Source organism: Columba livia, chromosome 1 (assembly GCF_036013475.1).
Source record: "Columba livia isolate bColLiv1 breed racing homer chromosome 1, bColLiv1.pat.W.v2, whole genome shotgun sequence".
Classification (NCBI taxonomy): domain Eukaryota; kingdom Metazoa; phylum Chordata; class Aves; order Columbiformes; family Columbidae; genus Columba; species Columba livia.
The window spans coordinates 155792510-155816551 of record NC_088602.1 but is presented as its reverse complement, the minus strand read 5'-3'; the positions used below and the strand labels follow the sequence as shown (position 1 = coordinate 155816551).

Here is a 24042-nt window from a genome sequence, read left to right as displayed (position 1 = left end):
GGCCTGTAAGTGCAATTTTCAGCATTGTTTTCTACAAAAATATTGCAGTGATATATTTTGTTACTGCCTAATCGAAGCCACCTGTAGTGAGAGAACTAACAGGTAAATAATTTTTTGTCAGAAAAATGCTAAATATGTGAATGAAAAGAGGTTAAGTTAAAACTTGTACTTTCTAAGACACAGTCTGGTATTTTTCCAATGTAATATGTAGCTCTGTAAATGACAGAAGCGTGGCTTGGCCATGTGTTCAGTCCTGTAAATTTCAAATTATTTGGGACAAATCTGATTTATTAGCCATCTGTAGGAAAAACTACTGTGACATGGCTCTGACTATAGGCTGTATAATCCTATAATCCATAATCATGTAATTGCTATGATCATTGTTTCAAAAGTCAGAGTACAAGAAGAATATAAATAACCATGTAGCCCATTCTAAAGATTTTCTAGGTTGTATATCATCCCAAAGAAATGAATGTTTGTACTTAATGAGAACAATTAACTCAACCATCTTTATTTAATCTCAGAAAAGTCCTTGTAAAATAGGTTGCTGTTTTATGAAAAGATAAAACTATGAAAAAAATGGATGATTTGGTAGGAAGATGGCTGAGACTGGAAGTCAGGAATTCCCAGTTACTCAGTCCTGGGCTGATATCTCTCAGTTATTTTATTTTTCTCCTGCCTAAAGCAGGGGTGTTTCTGTGCTTACAGGCTGTATTTGGGAATCATGTCATTGGGATTGGACATAACCATATCTATCATTTATGTTAAATGTATCTGTAGCACCTACACACATGAAAGTGAAAATGGCAGTGCAATATAATTCAAACATAAAGTTTCCTGGAAGACTCCTTTGTAGACTAGGAGGCCTTAATTCATATAGTATCAAATGGTATAAAAATATCCTTGTGAAAATCCGTTACTTCTGTGACATATCAGAGTTGTATCGTTGCCAGCAGAGACTTGTATAACAATGAAAATGGCTTTTTAAGTGTTTGTTTCCATCCAGGGCCCTTTCAGCCCAGGCACTTCCCAATCTCATTGTTCCTTTGTTCTAGCGGATGTACAAAGCACTGAGTGTTTTGTTTTCTGGACCAGATAGATTAGATAAAGTCTGAATTTCTGAACTTCACCTTCTAGGCACGCAACTCTTTTCTTTGCTAAAGTACCTTAGAAGACAGATTGCCCAGGACACCGTAAACCCTTCTAAAAATGTAGGAGGTGTCTTCTTTTGTAGAGTTTGTCAAATAATGGGGATTACAATGTTTGCAGGACTAGCAAGCAGTCAAGCTTGTCCTAACTGTCAGAGAGAGTTAAACTTCTTGACAGCTGTCGTGACTGTTCTCTTGATATCAGTAAAATTTAAACTTTTACAGCTGTCTGTGCATCTGACCATATATAGTGCTGGAATTTCTTTGACTCCCAAAGTCTGACCTTTCTGATTAAAACAATTGCCTTCAAGGAACAAGTTTATACCCTGACTATTCACTTTTGCCAGCATAATAGTCTTTAGTGGCTTAGTGTGTATTATAGGTGGAGCTGGTAGTCAAGCCTATTGTTAAGATTTCCTGACACTTTTCATTAAAACCTCCTGTCTCAATTGCTGTAACTAGGTGAAGTTTTAACTATTTGGCCTGAAGTTTTATGTGCTTGGTCTTTGATTTGAGCTTTTGGTTGGTTTTTTTGTTGTTTTTTTTTTTTATTTGGTTTGGTTTGGTTTGGTTTTCAGTTTTAGGCAGAGTTAGTTTAGCCTTAAAGAAAGAGGTCAAGAAAATAGGATAGTTACTTTTATTGATTGATTTTGTTAATTTAATTTTCATATTTTTTTTCTGAGGAGCACTAGCTTCTTGATGGTTCAAAGCAGTAACCTGAATTGAAGCAGAGACCTGGGTTCAAAGGGACACAGTGTTTTTCACATAGTTACAGAGTCATAGTCTGGTCGAGGTTGGAATGGTCCGGTCCTCTGGAGATCATCTGGTCCCACCCCTCTGCCCAAGCAGGTCCATCTACAGCTGGTTACCCACGACCATGTCCAGACAGCTTTTGAATGTCTCCAAGGAGGGAGATACTCCCTTGAAATTCCTAATATATTTGATTGACGAAGCATACCACCAAAACCTGGCACCAGTCTGTTCTCAGCAGAGCTTTTTAAGAATCAGTTAAACCCTCTGCACCATCCAGGCTTTGAAGAAGATGCAGCTTAAAGACCATTAGCCCTATGGAACTCCTACCGCTGTGTTTGTAGGGCGGGGGTTGGTTTGACTTGGTCCTTTCAGCCTTTGGGGTGCGGTTTTTAGTTATGCAATCTCACACACTTTTATCTGCCTTGTTTGGAGAACAGAAGCAATGACTGCACTGGAAAAATTGTCTTATCCTTCTGTGCTTAAGGCACAATTGATATGGAAACCTCATTTCATAGCCTGAGGCTCAACTGGCTCCCCATCTTATGCTAGGCAAGAGTAGCACGGAGTGTATTCATGCGGAAGCCAGATTTAGTTGTTTAATTGTTTGGACACCTTTATTCTTTAACTCTTCAACTTGTAAATGCTTGATCTTGCTGCTTTGGGTTGTTTTACGAAAGCTTTTTAATATGCAGTTGTTTAACCTTATTGGGAGACGTGTCAATACCTTAGTACATCAACGTGTAATACGTTTCTTCTGATTTGCATGAAGTCTTGTTAGTGATGAAATACACCTGGTGACTATAAGCAACCAGAGTCTTTTGTTTTGTCCATCCCTTTAGAGTTACCATATTTTACGGGTGATTTTACTTGAGAAATCTTTAATAAACAACATAATGAACACTGAAAGTTTCTCAGATAACTAGTGCCAGTTAAAAATAGTTCCTAAAAGTTTATTCAATGTACTATTTGTGGGTTTTTTTTAATTTATAGGAACAATACTACAGCAGAGCAGAAGCATATTCTATGAGAATCTGTTTGAAGTGTTTGAAGTTGTACCAAAGCCCAAGGATTGTTGCTCTTAAAATTTTACAAATGCTTATGCCCATTAGTGATAAAGTGTTTAGCATGAGTGCTAGGAAGTGAAAGCCACTTGGTACCATTGTATCTATAAAGCTCTACTACACTGCGGTATTGTGTCTAATTTGCTGGATTTTTGTGTTTGCTGTTTTTTATTAAAGTTGTTACAGTTTTACTATCAGCAGATTTCCAAGCTTGTTATATACATCCACAGCTGGAAGTGTTTTTCTACATGTGTGTGTGTGTGTGAGTGTGTACACATATACACAAGTAACATTTCTGAATTTCGCAGGACTCTTGTAGACAGGTTTCAGTGATGTGTTTATAAATTTAAAGAAAAAGACTCTTCAAAAAGCACTGTCAGCGTGATGGTGATAAAGGGAGAGTTTTGAAAGGTTTTTCGTTCTCCTGTGTAAAACTTCAGACATCCCAATGCAAGAAATACGAGTTTATGGGGTTTGTTTGTTTGTTTGTTTGTTTTTAACTACAGATCCCTTGCCACCAGCTCGTTTTGAAATTAATAAGGAAAAAACTACCCTCACAAGCTTACAGGTTCAGTGGGATCCTTCCTCAGGAAAGGCAGACTTGTATAACCTAGTATTATTTGACCATGATAATAGAAGGATACAAGAAGTCTCCATACCAGGAAGAATTTCAAAAATGGAGAACACTTTTTCCAATCTCATCCCTGGGAATAAATACAACATTGTTCTCAGTGCAGTTGCTGGAAATAAAAGTACCCCGGAACTTCACATAAGTGGATCTACTGGTAAGACTTCTTTTACTGTAGTTCATCTAAATGAAACCACTTACAGTATTTTGCAGTTCTGTATTTTGAAATTAACAAATATGTACCATTCTTCTACCTGATAAGATATATATAAGTATCTATTGATTATACATAGAAATAAACAAACTATGAATCTCTGGCTAACAGCAAGAGTTGTTTGCTAAGAATGGAGACATGTTGTTATGATCTGTTTAAACATTAATTTGGGGCTGTGTTTTCACTAACTCTAAAGAAACTTAACATATTGCAAAAGTAAATCTGTTCAAAAGTACTGAAATTGTGGAGATAACCAGTAGACCTTAAGCATGTGTTTTTTATTCCAACAGTGCCATCCCCTGTGAAAAATATTCAGGTCACTGTCAAGACAGACACTATCCATGCCTCATGGTCTCCTGGTTCTGGGCACGTGGATCGCTACAGGCTGGTGTTACTGGATAATCATGTCCCAGTTCATGAGATTCACCAAGAAGGTCCTCTGATCTCCTACACTTTTTCAGGCCTTACAGCGGGCCACCTGTACAACCTCTCTATCATAACCCAAGCTGCAGGATTGGAGAGCAACAGTTTTCAAACTGTCAGGACAGGTATGATTTCAGAATTCATTGCAACAGAATGGTAAGGCCATAATCTAATAATATAGCAGAACATATTTCAGAATAATAAATGGTTTGTGTTCCAAGTGTATATTCCCAGACTTGAGTGGCTGAATTACCCTTGGCAGGTGTTTCTCTCCAAAGGCTATAGAGGGAGTTAGCAACACCATTAGGTTATTTAGTTGCCTAAGTTGCCGTTACAGCAAATCTAGCAGCTAAATTAGCTTTTAGGGTGTCTGCAGCTAAATTAGCTGCACTGCTTAATGTAGGAAGCTCCATTAAACATGCAAAGTTAGATGTTAACAGTCTGAGCCCAAGTGCACAGGTTTCACCTCATATCTGTGAAAAAGGTTCATCTGACTTCTTCAGTGAACTGGGGCAGTGTGTAGTCTGGTTGTTTCACAGTAGTGAAAACAGTTTAACTCCATGATTCTTACTTAGCTGCGTGGGAGGTGTGGAGCTTCTGAGTTTTGGAAAAAAAAATACTTTTGGTGTCTTTTTTCCTCTGGATTGCAGAATCTCTGACCTTCTGAAAAGGAGGTGAAAAAAATGTAGAGCAGGTTAAGAACTTTAATAATATGATGTTTTTTTGTTTGTTTGTTTTTGTTTTCCCATGAAGAAATATTGATTCACAGAAACAGAGTTTTAGAAATGAAGTGTTTTCTTCAGGAAGGTTTTTCAGAATAGAGTTCTGTGGTCACAGAGAGAAAGACGACGTCCTACTGGAGGCCAGTGGTTAAAACACTCACATAAGGAAGAACAAGGTCATACCTTTGTCTTCCTTAATTCCTGACAAACATAAGGTGCAGTTTCTCCTACAGAAATCTGACCACGTAGACGTAATTTAATATGAAGTGAACAAGATTATGATGCCTAGGGCACACAGATGAGTGCTGTTGTTGCCTAGCACTGGCTTTTCTGGGGATTATACTCTTGTTTAATTATATTTCTTCAGAATTTTTTATTTCTTCCTGTTGTGGGGTGCAAAAATTTTAAATCTCATAGGTTTTCTCAGGACAAAAAAGCACTCCATCTAGTTTGCAGTATGGTCCTCCATTTCAGTACCTCATGTGTCCCAAGCCTGAGAAATTAAGATATTGGAGTTGGCTATGTTTTTCTTTTGGTGGAGCATTTGAATAAAGGAGTTTGATTCCAATCCCATCTACACTGGGGTAAATCAGGCATAGCTCCAGTGATGCTGTAGTATTTATCCTACTGAAATTTACACAGGCACCTCTGTTCTTAGCAGCGTGTGCCTGGTCTATTTTACGGTCAAAATGACTAGTGTGAGTGCAGACATGGCTAACAGATTAGTGAAACAAGAGAGGTTATCGTAAGAGGTGTCACTCTGAGCAGCAGAATGTCTTAAACAGGGCTGGGTTCAGTTTCACTGTGACCAGGCTTTGCCCTTTCACTGTTCAGGCACATTCACTCATACCTCATCTCATATAACCATTTAAAAGCAAAATTTAACTATTGCAGTTTGGAGGCAGCAGGTCTTATATGTTCTGTGGTTGAAGTATTTTATTCTCTTATTTTTATTTTTTAGCCCCAGCTGAAGTCTTAGATTTGACGGTGACTAATGATGACAGCGTAGATGCTTTGAAAGTTAAGTGGAGAAGACCTTCAGGAAACCTCAATTTCTATAATATCACTCTGTCTCATCTTGGATCAGTTAAAGAAGTCAAAACTCTACAGCCACCAGTCACAGAGACTCACTTTGACAAGCTGACTCCAGGACGTCTTTATCAGGTTACTGCCCGCACAATCAGTGGTGAACTGTTCACTGATCGGATGGCAACTGGCAGGACATGTAAGTCTTCTCCTTCAGTAAGAACTTTGTAACCAATGTTTTTTTTTCCTATACTGGCCTTGTAGAAAATCATTGTAGGAGACGAAATGATTTGGATTTCAGGCAAAATAAGATAAAGAGCACAATATTGTTCCTGGAATACCCCTTCCCAACTCTCTGGCAACAGTCAATCTGGCAACCAAAAGCAGCTACAGCGTAGTTTGGGAGCAGGAAACAATAATGTGTTTTGGACCTTATAGTTGGGTGAGTCTGTTACAAAACTGTTCCATGCTACTTCACTGCTGGCCAACTTAGTTATCTTGAATTCAACTCAGCACAGTATATAAAATGAGTTACATTAAGGCGGAGTCTGCATGTAGTCAAATTGTTAGCAGATTTTTTAGTAATTTTGCTCACATTGAGTTTCTCATCAACCAACACCCCCAAGTCTTTCTCCTCAGGGCTACTCTCAAGCCATTCCCTGCCCAGCCTGTGTTTGTGCTTGGGATTGCCCTGGCACATGTGCAGGACCTTGCAGTTGGTCAGGCAGGGACTGGGAGAATGAAGAATCATCCACTGTAGAAGATAATCAGGTTTCAGACCATCTAAAGAACCTGGAGGTGCACAAGTCCATGGGACCTGATGAGATGCATCAGCGGGTCCTGAGGAAACTGGCAGATGAAGTTGCTAAGCCACTCTCCATCGTATTTGTGAAGTCATGGCAGTCCAGTGAAGTTCCCACTGACTGGAAAAGGGAAACATAGCCTTCATTTTTAAAAAGGTTGCCAACCTTTTTAACAAGATATCTCACATTGCTCTAACTCATCCAAGTACTTCTACAATAGCTCTGCCGTGAAACAGGTTTTGCCAGTGTGCACTTATGGCTTACCAGAAATACCCCGCTTCAGAATTGCTCTCTCAATCTCTGCATTTCAGTTCCCCAGAAGGTGTCGGAGCTGAAGGCGGGTGGTGGTGGCTGGCTGAGGTCTCTGCGAGTGAGCTGGCTGCCCCCTGCGGGAGACTGGCAGAGGTACCGCCTGCTCCTCTGGAACCGCTCGGCCCTGGTGCTCAACGCCACCCTGGAGAAGGACACCACGGAGTACCTGGTCCACAACGTGGGGCTCATCCCGGGGAGGCAGTACGGCGTGGATGTCATTGTGGAGAGCGGTGACTTGCAGAGCAAGTCCAGCTGCACGGGGAGAACAGGTCAGTGTGCTCCTCTGGAAGCATAAGTGTGCAAAACGTTCAGCTGGGCTCTGTGGGCGATCAGAGACAGTTCTTGGGAATCTACAGATACATTTCACTATGAATACAGTAAAAAGGAGCTCCCGTGTAAACAACAGAAATATTTTTAGCAGTTCTGTGAAAACTTTCAGAGTTATTTCTGTGGTAAATGTTTTGTTAGTGAAAGTTTGGGGAATTCTATCACAATTCTGTCATGACTGAGGCATTACTCTACATGCATAACATTTCTCTGTTGTATTTTGTAGCTGATTGTAGGCACCCTATATAGTTCTTAAAAAGAGCAGTATAGATCTTCCTGTATTGTTCATCAGTATTTTCAGTGACAAACTCATTTCCTTGCCACCCTGTAGAAAGAATACCAATGGTCTGAGGTGTATGTTAGTGTGGCTGTTCCATTACATCCCATTTCTTGTTCTGTGCTCCAGAAAGAAAATGGGGTTAGTCTGTTCAAGTCAGCCTTTCCAAAGGAAATCCATATACACTGCAGAGACATGAGTGGAATTCTTTTGCAGCATGTTAGTCAAAGCTACATCTGATTGCTTCAAACTTAAAAAATAATTGCGATAAAATTGTTAATGGTTCTGCTCTGTGGATGCAAAATAAGTGCAATTCAGAGGAAAAGAAGACTTGGAGGAATATCAGGCAATGCTCTATCTCATTGGAGAATGTGAGATAAGATAGGACCACCCCTGTTTATCCTCACCTTTCCTTGTGTCTGCCTTTCCTGCTACACCCTTACCTGTCATTCGCTGAAGGCTTCATTTTGTTAGTTTTGCACAATGGCAAGAGCAGTAGAAGCAATAGAACTGAAGCTTTCTCTAAGTTGATCAAAGCATATTTTCATCTTGCTTACTCTGATAGGCATTACAAATAACTTAAGTTTCTGGTGTTACTTTTAATTGACACAGCTAAGTGATTAGAAAATGGTCCAATAAATAATATCCAGTAGTGAGTGTATCACAATGGTGTTTGACCCACAGGCAGGTACGTAATGTACCTGTTATGAAGCATAGGTATTAGGCCCTATTCTGATTTAATTTTCTCCTACATAAACACGCAGTCTTGGAAAGTTAATTGTATTTTAACATTACAGGGACAAAATCAGATCAGGGGACTGTGTTACGTGACGGGTGCCCTCTGTGTATGCACACACACTCACACATGAACAGACACAGAAATTCTTTCTTTTATACCACTGTAAGATTGTAGTGTCTCCCAAGCTGACTGAGATACGAACCAGTGTGAAATCAATGTCACTCTGACCCTATAATTTGCATCCGTGTTTGTTACAAATAAATTGGTGTAGATCTGTTTTATGGTACAAATGTTTTATATCTGTGTCTAGCACCCACAGTTCAAGAGGAAGCTCACTGACTTCACTGCATTTCCATTCACACTAAAATATATATCCTGACCTAAGTTTAAACCGAAGCATTACAGCCATAATGCATTGCTGAAGTCTGCTGCTATAGCCCTTTACCGGAAGGGCAGCACAAATTGTAAGATTGGCTTCCTAGAAAAAGGGAAAGAATCTCCTCTTCATTACAAATACTCTGTTGCTTTCACCATCTCTGTCTTACAGAACAGATTCCTTACAGCAGCTTGAGATGTGGCACGTATGTTCACTACAAACTCCTGTTCTCATTGTGGTCTTTGTGTACTTTCACAGCTCCAGAGCCTGTTCTCCAGCTCCGTGTGAAGCACGCTAATGAATCTTCTCTTAGTGTCATGTGGATGACCCCTGTTGCAGAGTGGGACAGCTATGTGGTTTCACTGGGAGACAGGGATCTTACTGTCATAAAAAAAGGGCTTGCAAAAGAAGCTAAAGAATTCACTTTCACTGACTTGGTACCTGGAAGAAAATATACAGCTACCATCACTACCATTAGTGGGATTTTAAGCAACTGGACTTCAGTGGAAGGAAGAACAGGTATCATCCTGTCAAACTATTTTGATCTTTATTTCTATTAACCATTAACAACTTTCTTTGCTTTGTTGTGAACTGAATGAACTCAGTGTCTAAATCTCAAAAGTGTTGTATTTATGTTTCTTTCCTCAATAGAAAAGTTATGCTCCTGACTCTCTCATTTCTGACTCAGTTATCTTCCAGTATTTACTTAAGGTTTTGAGGAAATGGTAGGTAATTCCTGGCAAAACAGTTTTCTGAAATATTATGTCATCTCTGATCGATCTACATTAGCACAAGATTCCATATAAGAAGAATAATTTTCACTGAGTATCTTCAGGAAGGTCACTTCCTTAATTCAAAGCATTCATCGTCTGGAAAAAAACCCACCACCACCGTACAGGAAAATGTTGCTTTAGGGGGAACATTCCAAGGCTGACAAACACAAAACATATGTGACCTTGAAAGTGTATTTTGAATCCCTCTTCTCTTCTGATTCCAGAATCTGTATGTTACTTAGAATGATGACTGTGACACAAGGAAGATCCCATTCCTACCCCCTGCAGGGTGCTAATTTTGTGCACGTGTGCAAGTTCTAAACTGTATGTGTTGCTTTACTCTGCTTCACTTACGCATTCTCCAGTGCAAGCAAAGACTTAAAATGTAGCTCTGGTTTGGCACAGCACAGGGGAAAACAAGCTTCTAGTGCATGAATCAAATCATGCCTATAGCTTGATAGTGGTCTTTACTTAAATGTTGTAACTCCTTCCAAGGCCTGAAAAGTTTAACTTACATTTTTTTTTCTCTGTTATGTGATTAGATAGATGGGATTTCACTTCCTTCTGCCCTATGCCCCTTTAAGAGGCCTGTTCAGGCATAAAGGCTACAGTGTCCCACTTCACTGGTGTGAATCAATGCTTGAAAACACATCAGGCAGGGACAATGTATCAGCATTACATTCAAAGTGATAAAGAACAAACAACAGTGAATTTGAATGCAGGTCTTAATAAGCATTCCAAACTTCTGAACCTTCTTTGCAGTAGGACAGCTTACTAGGCTTGCAAAGTATTCCTGTAAATGTGACAGAAATAGGTCTTACATGCATCCCAGATTGGTCAGCTTGTGGTGAAGCCTGAGGTATCACTAAAAGTGCCTTTAGCACAGAAATGTGTCACTTTAGTGTCTTTTTGGAGCTTACTATGTTATGACATTATAAAATGGTGAGATTTTTGATTCATTTTTTATCAGCATTACTTTTTTTTTTTCAGCTGTGTGCCTGATTTTCTAACATTTGTTATTAATTGCTAATCCAGTACTATGTGTGCAAAAAGGCTGATATAAAACAAGAGATGAAGCTTGCAATCACATCTTGTAAACTTAGAGTGTTCTTTATTTTGGTTGTGCATGATCACGTAAGCAGAAATACTCAGAAAGAAGTAACCGTATATCCTTACTTTGACCAAATATTGTCAAATTAAAAAAAAATGTTTTGGGTAAAATTTATGCTAAGTATTCCATTCCTTTCTGTTATTTCTTTTTCCTTTTTGGTCTGGCTCAATTCAACAGCTTATACTTAAATAGATGTCATGTAAGTTTAACAATTAATTCATCTTTTGATGCCAGAAAAGTTAATATCCTGCAGATCTTCTGACGTAAAAAACAAAAACAAAACCATGCATCTCAGTTAACCCCAAAATTAAAGGGTCTGACACTTCTCTGGGGTGCCTCAGGTAGTCATCAAACTAGTTTGCCATTTTAGAAAAACAAAAGATGGGGAACAGGAGAGGAAAGGGAGAATGAAAGACACAGACTGTATTTGAAACAGTCATCACAAGACCAAGTGATTTCCTACATTGGTGGCTTTTGTTTAATGGTATCTATAAAATGTCATCTCTTCCCATTCCCTGATCTTGAATCATTTGGGTCTAACTGAGAAAATCTGTGCTAAAGCCTGCAAGACCTTTCAGTGCCTTAGATAGTTTCCCACAGACAGCATCCCATCAGACAGGAAGCAGTCCACAGATTATTTTTAGTCCTGTTGAGTCTGGCTGCAAGTTGGAATGTTCTTTTGATGCATTTCCTCAATGTGACAAAATTTGGGTTATTGGGGGATTTTGTTTTGGTTTATTTTGTTTCTTCTCAGTAACATTGTGACAATATTCTTTGCAGTGCCAGCCCAAGTGACTGGTCTGACTGTGGCAAATCAGGGGTCAACCAACAGCTTGTTCACAAACTGGACAAGAGCACTGGGAGATGTAGACTCATACCAAGTGCTACTGATTCATGAGAATGTTGTCATTAAAAATGAGACCGTTCCGAGCGAAACCAACAGATACCACTTCTCTCCCCTGAAACCTGGAGGACTCTATTCAGTTGTTGTCACCACTGTCAGTGGGGGAATGTCTTCAAGGCAAACGATCGCAGAGGGTCGGACAGGTAAGAAGGAAAATACACCAGCAAGTCTTAAGTCAGTGCCTGTATTTATTAAAGAGAATGGTCTTGTGATTAAGCCACTGCATTGAGAATTCAGAAATACAGCAGTTTCAGCCATACAATTCCTGTGTGTGATCTCAGGCACACTGTGGGTCCAGATTCATGCTAAGGCAGCTTTAGGGAGCTAACTGCTCTGCCTACAACAGGAACACTATACAGCAGAATCACTCTGTAGCAAAGACAAAAATAGGCCCTAACAGTGATGTACAGCTGTGGTGGGTGAATCACTCCTTGGAAGAGACTTTGTTGTTCCTTTGACTAGATGGCAGTGTGGGGTTATTACTCCTTACTTAGGTGTGCAAATTAGCTGCCTAAAGGTAGGGGGATGAATTTGTGTCTCAGTCTTTCGTGACCCATTATTTTTCTCCAACCCAACATTAAAGGATGTCCACCAGGGATAATTATTCATTATGAGGCCCTTCTGTACTACGTAGGACAGGATTTACTCTTGCATCAAATACTGTAAGTTTAGTGACTTATGGAATGTAACAGCAGCCCTTTGGATATTTAGGCAGAGGGAAAAAAATGACAGCACAGTGCAATTTCACCCTTTGTGGGAATTTGGAAAAGGCCAGGCATTCTGCAGTGTACTCCGATGTTCAATTTGTAAACAATGATTTTCAGAATTAAGAAAAAAAAAACAAAAAAAAACAAACAAACAATTGGAGAAGATTAAGGTCTGCGCCTGCAATTAGTCTGATAATTTGGTACCTGAGCAATGGTAGTTCTGGCAATGTGGAGCCTTTGAGTTCACCTTGCTGGCTAGAAAAACAACTTGCATTCATGATTTGGCCACTAGGTGTCAGAGAACTCATTGTAAATGTTCATTGTATAAACTCATTGTAAATGTTCGTTGTAAAAACACGTTCTGCCATGGGCCTCAGCTTCATACAAGCCTCAGTAGTTATTGCTATTACTGTTGAATGGCAATCGAGAGGATAACTCATCTTTAAGAAGTGCTGGGATTGTGCCACCAAAGACTGTCTTCACTGACTTCCTTCACTGTCTTCAAAAAAGCAGATGAATGCTGCTGAGTGGGAGTCAGAGCAGAGCTTCTCAGCAGTCCCAGACTGCTCATTTTGCAGGGTGGAATTCCAGGCATTCTCAAAACAATAGAAATTGGCTAGTTAAAGCTCATCTGTTTTTTTCCTTTGTTGCACAGTTCCTTCAAGTGTGACTGGAGTAACAGTGAATAACTCAGGTCGCAGCGACTACCTCAGTGTTTCTTGGCTGCCAGCTTCTGGAGATGTAGACAGTTATTTGGTAACACTCTCTCATGATGACCAGATTGTTCAGACTCTCACCATTTCCAAATTCCTCAGTGAATGCTCCTTCAGCAGCCTTACTCCTGGGACACTTTACAATGTGATGGTAACAACGAAGAGTGGAAAGTATGAAAATTATTCCTTCAGCCAGGAACGAACAGGTAAAGAGAGCTTCTGAGCTAATCTAGTCACAGTAACTACTTTGTATAGCCATTATCAATAATCTATCAATATCTGACCAAATGTGGATGAGCGAGTAGGGGTTGGAGGGTCAAATCATAACATTACAGCTTTACAGACTTAGTCTTATTCTTATGCCTCTACTGCTGCTTTATGTCATAAAAAATTACTTTAGCATGAATAAAAGCTATGTGTCAGTCCCTGAGCAGAAATCATATATCAGTTTTGACTCAAAGGCATTTTCCTGCTCTTAACCCTTCTGCTTGGCTCTTCAAGTATACCCTGCAGAGCATCTCCTGAAGAAGTTACTCAAAGACAGCAAGAATGGGTAGGAGCTAACTACTAAAACACTACTAAGTGACTCACATAAATGAATAAAAGCCACGTCTGTTGTTTCTGGTTGTGCAGTGTTTAAGGAGATTATAACAAGAATAGAGACATTTCAGAGAAGGCTGGCAACAATGATGGAAAACTTTTTAAAACTTCCTCAGAAATTGAAAAGACTGAGACTTTGTCAATCAGTAAAATAGAAGAAAGATGGTAAGAGGTGTTAAAATGACAGAGAGTATCAAGCTAGTGCAGTTTTAGTCTTCTTGTGATGTAAGTGAAAATCCAAAGCACAGCCACTTAAATTAGGAGAATCAAATTCAGGATTAGTGTGAACCTGTGGAACTCACTGCTATAAGCAAAACTGACCAAGTTCAAAAAATACCCCAAAACTGGAAAGGCAAACTAATGTCATATGACATAAAGCAGTCTGGAAACTGCAGAGGTACTATTTTAGAGGGCAGGGTATTTCTTAAATCGACGTTGTGGTCTTTCTGCAACTTCCTCAGAAAAGTCTGGTAATTACCACAAATATAGCCTCTTGTTATTTCAAGAAGTTATTGCTTTCTGAATCTTTGTGTTTTTTCTTTCAGTCCCTTCAAGTGTTCAGGGACTTACTGTCAGCAATTCAGCCAGAAGTGACTACTTGAAGGTGTCCTGGTTACATGCCTCTGGATATTTTGATAATTATGAAGTGACCATCAAGAACAACAATGACTTCATCCAAACAGAAAGTGTCCCAAAGGATAAAAATGAATGTGTGTTCACTAATCTGGTCCCAGGGAGGCAGTACAGTGTAACAGTCAGCACCAGGAGTGGGAAATACGAAACTAGTGAAAGGGTCTATGGCAGAACAAGTAAGTAAATACTCCAAAAACATCCTGAGACACTCCAGGATTTTCTTCTATTTACCATAGCTGTTCTTAAAAATCTCATATGATTTTAATATAGAATGATTTTTTTCTGTTTACCATAGCTGAGCTCAAAAATCTCGTATGATTTTAGCAGGATGTTGACTGTAACTCTCTGAATGTAACTCCAAATATGGAAAACAGAACTTAGTTTATGACCAGTGTTTAAGCTACAAACATACAGAAAGTGAAAGAAGAGACCTGTACTGTGAGCTTGGAAAGCAAATCTTGAAACAAGGAAAACAAAAAAACAGTTGTACAGATTTCTACATAAACCTATTATTTATGCTTAAACTATGCCAGAATATACAAGACAGTTTTTTTTCTGGTCATGGAAATGCATAAGGAAGAAAATAGGCTAGACCTCACTCTACTCGTATTACCCCAGGAGTTGGAGTTGGAGAGCATGGGGCAAGAGTGTTAAGGTGGCTTGTTGTGAGCCAGCAGGGGTCTGGATGCAATCTGCCTGTCTTCACCTAGCGCTACGTGTAAGCTAATGAGCCACGCTAAGAAACGAAGCTTATTGACACAGATGTAGAGCTGGGAAAAAATAAGTGACCTGCCTCTGGCGGGAACTGGGAACTGCACGGCGTGGTGCTGCATCACACGGGCAGCTTGCCTCAGGTCTCCACTAGCTCAGGCCTCTGCACCACACTAGTTGTACATGCAGATCCTGCTCAATTTTTGTTGGCTGCGCAAACTCCTTGCAGGAGTTTTAGTGCTGATATATTGTGGTGTCCCTGCTCTGAAATGGGACCTTCCAGTGTTAGATATGATGCAAACCGCAAAGAACAACCCTTGTAAATTAACGCAATCTACTGCTTTTCCTAGGGAACTGAATGAAAAGCTTTAGCTCAGGAGCATTGCTTCAGAGCTGGTACCTTTTTGCTGTGGTCTAGTAATAAGCAACGAGAATTTTCCTGTCTTTCTTCTCACCTCTTCAGTGCCAGAGTCAGTGAAGGAGCTGACTCTCAGTAACAGGAGCACAGAAGATCTGCAGGTAACTTGGTTGAAGGCTGAGGGGGATGTTGATAAATATGAGATTCAGCTCCTCTTCAATGATATGAAGATCTTCCCACCCATTTTCCTTGGGAACACCATTGAGGAGTACTGGTTCAGAGCTCTGACTCCAGGACGTCTATACAAAATTCTTGTCTTGACAATCAGTGGAGATGTACAACGTGCTACTTTCATCGAAGGCCTGACAAGTAAGAAATAATGTGGTATTTAAAATGTGTTGAGGCTTCTTTAGAGGAAAGAAAGAGGCATAGAAAATCAAGGGAGAACCATGATCTTATTTGAGCTCCTGTAGCACTAGCACAAAGACAGCCGATCTCATTGAAAAACACAGTAGCACTTTCAGCCATCCTGATCTGTGCTTACTAAACAAATGTCACAGGCACCAATATTTGATTATTGACAGATAATTTGATTTGTTGCATAGGAGTGGCATTGAGATGTCAGTGTTTGGGATTCTGTTATTCGCATGCATGTCAGTCCTTTGCTTAGTATCTCCAGCTAAATCACTTAAGCTATATTCCACCTCTGCTTACCCACCAAAAATGAATGAGTGAGATTATAACTGCAAAATACCTACCAAGTGTACATAAAGAGCTTTGATTTTCTAAGATGTTTCTAAAGCATCACTTGGAGAAGAGGGAGGTTATTCAGCTAAAAGAACATACAAACTTTTTTTCTGTTTAACTTACATTTTATTTACTTTTCTTCATGTAAACACATAGAATGGCTTTTCTAAAATGGCACAATCGTGCACAAATGTCTGCAGCTTTACATGTGTTTACCCATGAGTGAAGTTACATATCTCTGTAAATACTCTTTGTCTTTTTAATCATTTGCTATGGCCATGAAGAAGTAGGCATTTAAAAGTCTGAATCAAACAGGAAATTTGTGAGGAGATGTCTTTATGTTCCTTTGTTTTTTTCCCAGTTCCAAGTGTGGTCAGAAACATTCATGTGTCACCTGACGGCATGACAAACAGCCTGAAAGTGAGCTGGACTCCTGGAGGTGGAGATGTTGATTCCTACACCGTCACTATATTTCAGCAAAACCGTCAGCTTGATTCCCAGAGTGTCTTCAAGCACGTCTCTGAGCACACGTTTCACAAGTTGGAAGCTGGGGAACAGTACCGGGTGGTGGTGCAATCTAACAGTGGCACCTTGCACAACAGCTTAGCAGCTTTTGGGAGAACAAGTACGTTTCTTTTGAGACAAGGAGCAAGTTGCATTATGTCTTCCCAGGAGCTGACCCTTATTTAATAATGTTTGTGAAGGTACCATTGGGTGTGGTGAGACCCAGACTCACAAGAAGTTTTTATCTCAAAGAGTTTTCACTCTTGCAAACACTTAGGCAATCACTCTGTTAATACCAGTGAGATCTGCCACATGAGTAGCTTTGGGTAAATGTGTGTGGAATTCAGGTCTGCAGCCCAAAGCATTCCTTCGCAGGATGAACGCATTTCCAGCCCTCCCTAGCCCTGTGCTTGTATCCATCCAACACACACATCTGTGGTGCTCCATGTAGTCAAATACTGTGTTCTAGTGGAGCCCGTTGTATGGTCAAGGCTTGTTAGACAATGGATTGCCTCAGTATACTGCGGGTCAGCACACACAAACAGTGGAACACCTTGTTTTTAATCCATTCTCTCTCTTTGGCACCTGCATGTTTTTGCTGCGGCCTTGACTTTTGTGCAACAGCGGCTAGCTAACACATTCTATTCTGTGCCACTGTTTTGCACCTATTAACCACTTCTTTATTTTTCAGTTCTTTTTCATGTGTTTTTCTTAACTGCTTCAGTCAGTTCATCTCGCTCTCCTTCTCCTTCTTTTCTTGATAATTTATGTACATCTCTTGCTTCTCTATAGAATTATAGAATAGTTTGGGTTGGAAGGGACCTACAAAGGTCACCTAATCCAACCCCCCTGCAGTGAGCAGGCACATCTTCAACTAGATCAGGTTGCTCAGAAACCTAGCTAACCTGGCCTGGAATGTCTCCATGCTCAGTTCATATGTCCATGATGCTCTGTAACATCATCTGACTGTATTTGTTCTAGGAATTATTTGCTTGTGCAAACACATGCACAGATAGCCCTTTCCAACAAGCAAACATGCAAATGTGTAAATATATTCTCTATTAATTACCCTGTTCACAGTTCTGTACTGAATGGTCCATGTTTCACCTGGTAATGTCCTGCCTTTAATTGTTGCTTTCAGTTCCAGCCTCTGTCCAGGAATTATTAGCCCATCATGCCTACAGCAGTCATTCCTTGTTAGTAACCTGGCAGAAAGCTCCTGGTGTAGCTGAAAGATATGACATTCTGCTCTTGAATGAGCAAGGAATCCTCCTGAGCAACAAATCAGAGCCACCTACTGCCAAACAGCACAAATTTGAAGATTTATTAGCCGGCAAGAAGTATAAAATACAAGTTTTGACAGTCAGTGGCGGGCTCTTGAGTAAACGAGCAGAAACTGTTGGTCGAACAGGTAATTAGAACATCTCAGTTTATTTATAGCTCCCTCAGTCAAATATGATTAAATACATGAATCATCTGTATATCCTGATTCTGGAAGGATTCCAGTAGGAACAGACTCCAGATATTTATGCATAATTTTTCCTGATATGTGCTTGGTATCTGAATCTGAAATTTGTTAGCATAATAATGTGGCCATAGTTCATAATAAGGATATTGAACCAAAGTGCTGAATACTCCTCCAGTCTATCTGTTATGAAACTACCTGAATGCTTTATTGTCATCAAGCTTTTAATTGATAATCTCAAGGCTCTTAGTGCAGGGTTTGATGTTAATACACACCTCTAAACTTAGAGCCAAGTCTTGCAGTCTTAATTAAACCTTTTTTTAGAAATTAATGGACAGTTCTGTGTGAGCACAGGCTGGAGAACCAAGCCTACTGAAAAATACAAACCTTGCATTGGGGAGACTCAGCGGCACCTCATAAATGCCTTCCCCTTGCTTCAGAAAGTTGATGTTGACATTACTTAGCTGCTTTGTGACTTAACTGAAATGTATTCCAGCCATGAGTTGTTACTTTATTAAAGGTTCAGCTTAGTGGTTAGACACTGTGATATTTACTCTTGCATTTGTTCTTCTTTTCAGTTCCAGCAGCTGTCACAAATCTGAAGGTCACAGAGAACACCACTGACCGACTGTCCTTCAGCTGGAACACCTCACAAGGGGAGTTTGATTCGTATGACATCTTCCTATACAACCCAGACAAGTCCCTTCATGACAGGACTTCAGGAGAGCAGCACCTCCAGAACTGTTCATTCCCGAACTTGCGGCAAGGCAGGATGTATCGAATGGTGATTGTGACCCGCAGTGGAGACCTCATTAACGAGTCTTCTGTCTTCGGAAGAACAGGCAAGAGCATCTAAGAAAATAATCGTCTCCGGTGTGGTGCTAATGAGGGATACCAGTGAGCTGGTCTGAGTCTGATATTCATGCTAGATTAAGTCAGCTATTGGAAATATCAAAATTGGCTCTTATACATGAAAAACATTAGATAAAGAAGAAGGTAAATTCTGAATGATGTGGTTACAAAAGGAAAAATGAAGCAATAGTTCCCAGGTACTCAGGTCAAGAGAAGGACATCCCAACGTATGCTGCCTAAGACTTAAAGGAAAACAGCTGTCTCCCATCCTAAAAGTGATATTGGTCTGTGAGTGGAAAAGACAAAAGGCAAAGCAAGTAGAGTTAGTGGGGTAGACAGTCTACCAGTGAAATAAAACTTGTTTCCCATGGGAAGCTCTGACTGCAGCTCCATGTTTGTTTAGCCACATGTGGGAAGCAGAGTTTCCTAAGCAGCTCTAGGAGTCCTGACACACTGTGAAACCTTTCTTTATCGCCTGAGGCACCATCTACTAACCGCTGTGTACTGCTGCCTCTGTGCTTTCCTCAGCTGCCTTGGAATTAGGTATTTCCAGACACTGACTGGGAAAAAGCTGCTTAACATTTGCAAAACTATCTATTAGAAACATTTCAGCCTCTTCTGGGGACATTGGCCATTCAAAATAAGAAAATAAACTATGGAGATATACTTCCTGATGCTTCCTGGCTGGGTGTGGTGGCTGTCTGGTTTATTTACATGCCTGATGTTATAGGATAAGTGTAAGGTCTTCTTGACCTTGTTTCTTGTCCTCACACTAAGGATGTTATACATGAAGTAATATTTATCCTCTTTTTTTTCAGTACCAGCCCCTGTTGTTGGTCTCAAGGCATCCAACCGAAACATGACAGACAGTCTGTGGTTCACCTGGGGTCCAGCAGCAGGAGATGTTGACTTCTATGAGCTGAATCTTTACAACCCAAATGGGACCCAGAAAGAAACATGGCACAAGAAAGACCTGAAAGAATGGCATTTCCAGGGGCTCATTCCTGGCAGAAAGTACAATCTGGTTGTGGTGACTCACAGTGGTGACCTGACCAACACAGCGAATGCTGAAGGAAGAACAGGTGAAAGACAAAAGCTCTGAGATTTTTGTTTAGTCCCATCTGTCAGAATTCATGTTAGTTCACAACTATGCAACAGACTTATTCTAAGGGAGGATCTGTTAAGAGAGTCACTGAAGGTTTAAGGATAAAAGATATCCTTAAATGTATTAAACCAATGGAGTGTGATTTTGTTCAGCAGTGGTTTTCTTTCAAAGGCTCAGGAATATGTAATATCTGTGAAAGTCACCACCATCAGCACAGATGCAGTAACTGGCTCTGTACATGGGATAATACAAACCACTTTGTGTTGCATGAAGAAAATAATGCATATTTCAGCTTATTTGTCTTCTATAAAAAATTAAGAATTTATTTTTTTCCCTTTTTTCCTCCCCTTTCTCTGTAGCACCCAGCCCTCCTAACACTGTGTCATTTACTGATGTGGCAAACACCTCTTTATCAATCACTTGGCTGGGTCCCCCAGACTGGACAGACTATGACGATTTTGAGTTGCGGTGGCTGCCAAAGGATCCCCTCACAGTATTCAATCCCTACAGCAGCAGCAAATCCAAAGTACGCATCATCCATGGCCTGCGGCCAGGCAGACTCTACGAGTTCAGCATCAGAACGGTCAGTGGTGACAGCTGGAAAACGTACAGTCAGCCACAGTCTGCAAGTGTTAGAACGAGTAAGTAACAATTTCCATTGCACTCTAACACTCAGCTGGAAAAGATGCAAAAACTCTGAAATCTTACAAATCCATTTTTCGCTCTGTAATTCCCATTAATAAATTCATGAATGACTGGCAATTCAGCTAGACTCTAAGCCCTTACTGCGTGCAAGGTCAACTGTTTAAAGGTAGAAAATGGACATACATTTGCAATCTTTACCTCCAGGATGGGGCTGTGTGGTTGCAGAGTCTGAAACAATCAATTTCAGGCATAAAATAAGACTGAATGTTGAAATAATCAAAATGTTTCTGAACAATCAGACAGGAAAGATGAATGAAACCCTGCTGTACTAGATTTGAAACTGTAATCAAAGTGTTTCACTGCTCTGGGTTTCTGCCTGGTGTCTGTGTTTCCACATCATCTCTAGCTGTCTTGAGCAACCTCAGTAGCAGAGCGATTTGAAAAAGTGACCTGAATTGTAAAAATAACCGAGCCTGGGCAAACCCTCATATCACTCGGGGTGGGATTCAGCTCCAAATTGACATCTATGTTTAGTAAGCTGAATACTTCTCTAGACTTCATTCAGCATATTAATTAAAACAAGAGCATAGCTGCCTCTTTCACCAGTATTTAATCACTTAAATGTAGATGTCTGCAATCTGAAAGTGAAATCCCATCCTTGTTACATGCTGTGTGTTATAAATGGTGCTCCAATATTACACAATAAAGCATACTTCTGTGGTGTGCTTTAGTAATATGGACACACCACATACTACCCAGGAAACCACACCAGTCATGAGATGACAGTATCAGTGCTGACTGATACTGACTGATACTGTTGACCACATGTAACCTGCAAATAAGTTGTAACGGAGTTCTAGAAATCCATTGCTTTCCAGTGTTGCTGTTCTTGTTAAGACTTCAGCAAGTAGTTTTGTTTGTTTGAGTTCTTTTTACAACTAATTACTGAAGCTTCTCAAATCTGATGAGGCTGGTGTCACTAGATCCAACTTCAGTTTGCTAAAATGAGTTAGACAGCCTTGCCTAATAATCAGTCAGTGCACTTTGGTGGGAAAGGAAGGAATTCTGGCTCCCAGCCTCCAACCCTGATAAAATGGTTGATGCAGAGTCTAGGGGCCAGAGAGGGAACAGAGACTGTATGATGCCTGTCCCTTTTCCCACTGAGCTTCAACTTCTCATCATTCCTCTAGAACCAGACAAGATACAAAGTCTTCATTGCCGGCCCCAGACCTCTACTGCCATTGCGTGTTCCTGGACTCCTCCTGATTCAGACTTCGATGGATATAGTGTCGAATGCAAAAAAATGGACACTCGTGAAGTGGAATTTTCTAAAAGGATAGAAAAAGACAAAGCTCTGCTTAATATCATGACCCTTGTTCCCCATAAGCGATACCTGGTGTCCATCAAGGTGCATTCTGCAGACATGACGAGTGAAGTAGTTGAAGACAGCACCATCACAATGATCGACCGTAAGTGGAATGCGGAGTTGCCGTGAAAGGAGGCTGTGAGCAGCAATAAGCAATTGCTTGTGTTGGTTAGACAGCAAAAGGAGTCCTGAACTCCACAATTGCCAATGTGTGGCACTTGTAATCTGCTGGCCAAAATAGAGTGAACCTGTCCTTTGGTCCCCATTGTGACAGACAATGAAGGATTTTAGCTATATTGCCTCTTATTACAGTGCCAGACCCACCTATTTAGCTCATTCACAAAATATAATGAGAAACATGAAAAATTATCCTGTCACTGTGATGTTTAGCACCAAAGATGTCATCATCATCACACACCTTTAGTTGTCTTCATGGTTGCTGCTTGGCTTCCTGTGCCTGGCTGTTTCCCCTCACAGATGGTAGCCAAATATTCTGCACAAATTCTTCTGCACAAATATCCATCAGTAAGGACATTGGGTTCTGGCACTGGGTCTTCTTTGGGCTCTCTGTAAACTCTTCTGAGGTGCTACTTGACCCAGTCACCTGTAGGAGTTATACTTGATGGAGGATCACAGATATCCATAGCGTGTACTTGGAAACAACTTCTTCAATTTCTCCACCCGTAAGCTCTGTGTGGAAGGTAGCAGTAGCGTCTGCTGATGCCTCTCACTGCCAGGCATGGCCATGGTCAGCCTGCCATTGCTGGCCCTAGAGTTGCTCCAGTTCTTGCAGGACCTCCAGGTTCAGTGGCAAAGCAAAACGCGGAGGCCTGAGCCACTCCAGGGCTCAATTTCTCAAAAATGACGGGATGGTCAGGAGGCTTATATTCAAGGATGCCTCTGTAGCGGTTTATTAAAACCACACTTGTGTGAAATGCTAGATCAGAAAAATTATGTTTGGTTTGGGAGCTAGTGAGCTAAGCCACTGAGTTCAGTCACCGACTCACCTTCTCCCTTCCCCCATCTATTGTCTTTTAATTGCAACCAAGCCACCTCCTTCCTCTACCACAAAGGATGCTACACATTCAGATGTTGGGAGAACTAGCTACTCATGTCAGAAGAATTAGACCAAATCCTATTTGAGAGTTAGCTGTTTCACGTTTGTTCTTACTTGTTTCGAACAGTGCTGCTCTCCCGGGCTCTGCTTAATAGTGAAGGCCCTACCTCAAGGGAACACAAAAAATTGCAGCTAGGCTTTGTAGATCTGAGAGGTTTAGCTGAACAACATACAAATGTGTGAATTATTGGTTCTTTTTGAAATTTGAAACCTTTTAAAGTTTAGCCACCTGCTTACACTTACATATTTGATGTTTCCCATACATGTAATATAGTTTCAATAATACAGATTTTTAAAATGTGCAGCAATGTAGATCCTTAAAATCCCCATTTTTGCTGCACTGGTCTTCTGAAGGTATTTCCCTGCATACCATCCAGTTTACTTCTGCTGTGTCGCTCTTCAAGGTATAGCTTTCTATTTTACGAAGAAGATTTCCTATGGAAATTCTACAGCCACTCTGGAAAATGGTACTCTGTAGTTGAATGCTGTGTCTGGCTGACTCAGGGCTGTTCCTGTGGAAAACGAAACAGAAGTTTAGATGCTTAAACTAGGTGACTCCCTGCAGTGAGTGTGTCAAATGACCTCCAAATACCTGGCTTAAACCTGTGTCATTTTTACCAGCTACAATTTCTGATTTCATAGATTTAGCAAGACTTTAATGCATTTCCATGTGGGCTTCTGAAGGAATTCCTACTGAGGAGCTGCCACTGTTATTATAGTTAACTGACTGCTGGCGTATTTCATCCTTTGGCAGTTTCCCTGTGGGAGGTGAAGACACTTTCCTGATCGCAAAGAGAGTAGGATCAGATACTGGGGTCCAGTCAGCTGAGCTTTATTACAAGTTGCATTTCCTTTATTAGGCCTAGCTCATAGCAAATACGTATATAATGCTTTCTCTCTCTTTTTTTCTTTTTTTCTTTCT

At 40.5% G+C, this 24042-nt stretch overlaps 1 protein-coding gene across 3 annotated transcripts in view; it reads left to right on the top strand.

Annotated features, from left to right (window-relative positions):
* Positions 1-24042, top strand: part of PTPRB (protein tyrosine phosphatase receptor type B) — a 63266-nt gene that overhangs the window by 19318 nt on the left and 19906 nt on the right. For all 3 annotated transcript variants that reach the window (XM_065040355.1, XM_065040350.1, XM_065040365.1), the window contains 15 exons: positions 3469-3747; positions 4095-4352; positions 5911-6174; positions 7090-7359; positions 9068-9328; positions 11474-11740; positions 12960-13223; positions 14163-14426; positions 15425-15688; positions 16428-16691; positions 17712-17981; positions 18614-18877; positions 19706-19969; positions 20352-20633; positions 21828-22106. In XM_065040355.1, the coding sequence (XP_064896427.1) occupies positions 3469-3747; positions 4095-4352; positions 5911-6174; positions 7090-7359; positions 9068-9328; positions 11474-11740; positions 12960-13223; positions 14163-14426; positions 15425-15688; positions 16428-16691; positions 17712-17981; positions 18614-18877; positions 19706-19969; positions 20352-20633; positions 21828-22106 (4014 nt within the window). The remainder of the gene's footprint in view (positions 1-3468; positions 3748-4094; positions 4353-5910; positions 6175-7089; positions 7360-9067; positions 9329-11473; positions 11741-12959; positions 13224-14162; positions 14427-15424; positions 15689-16427; positions 16692-17711; positions 17982-18613; positions 18878-19705; positions 19970-20351; positions 20634-21827; positions 22107-24042) is intronic.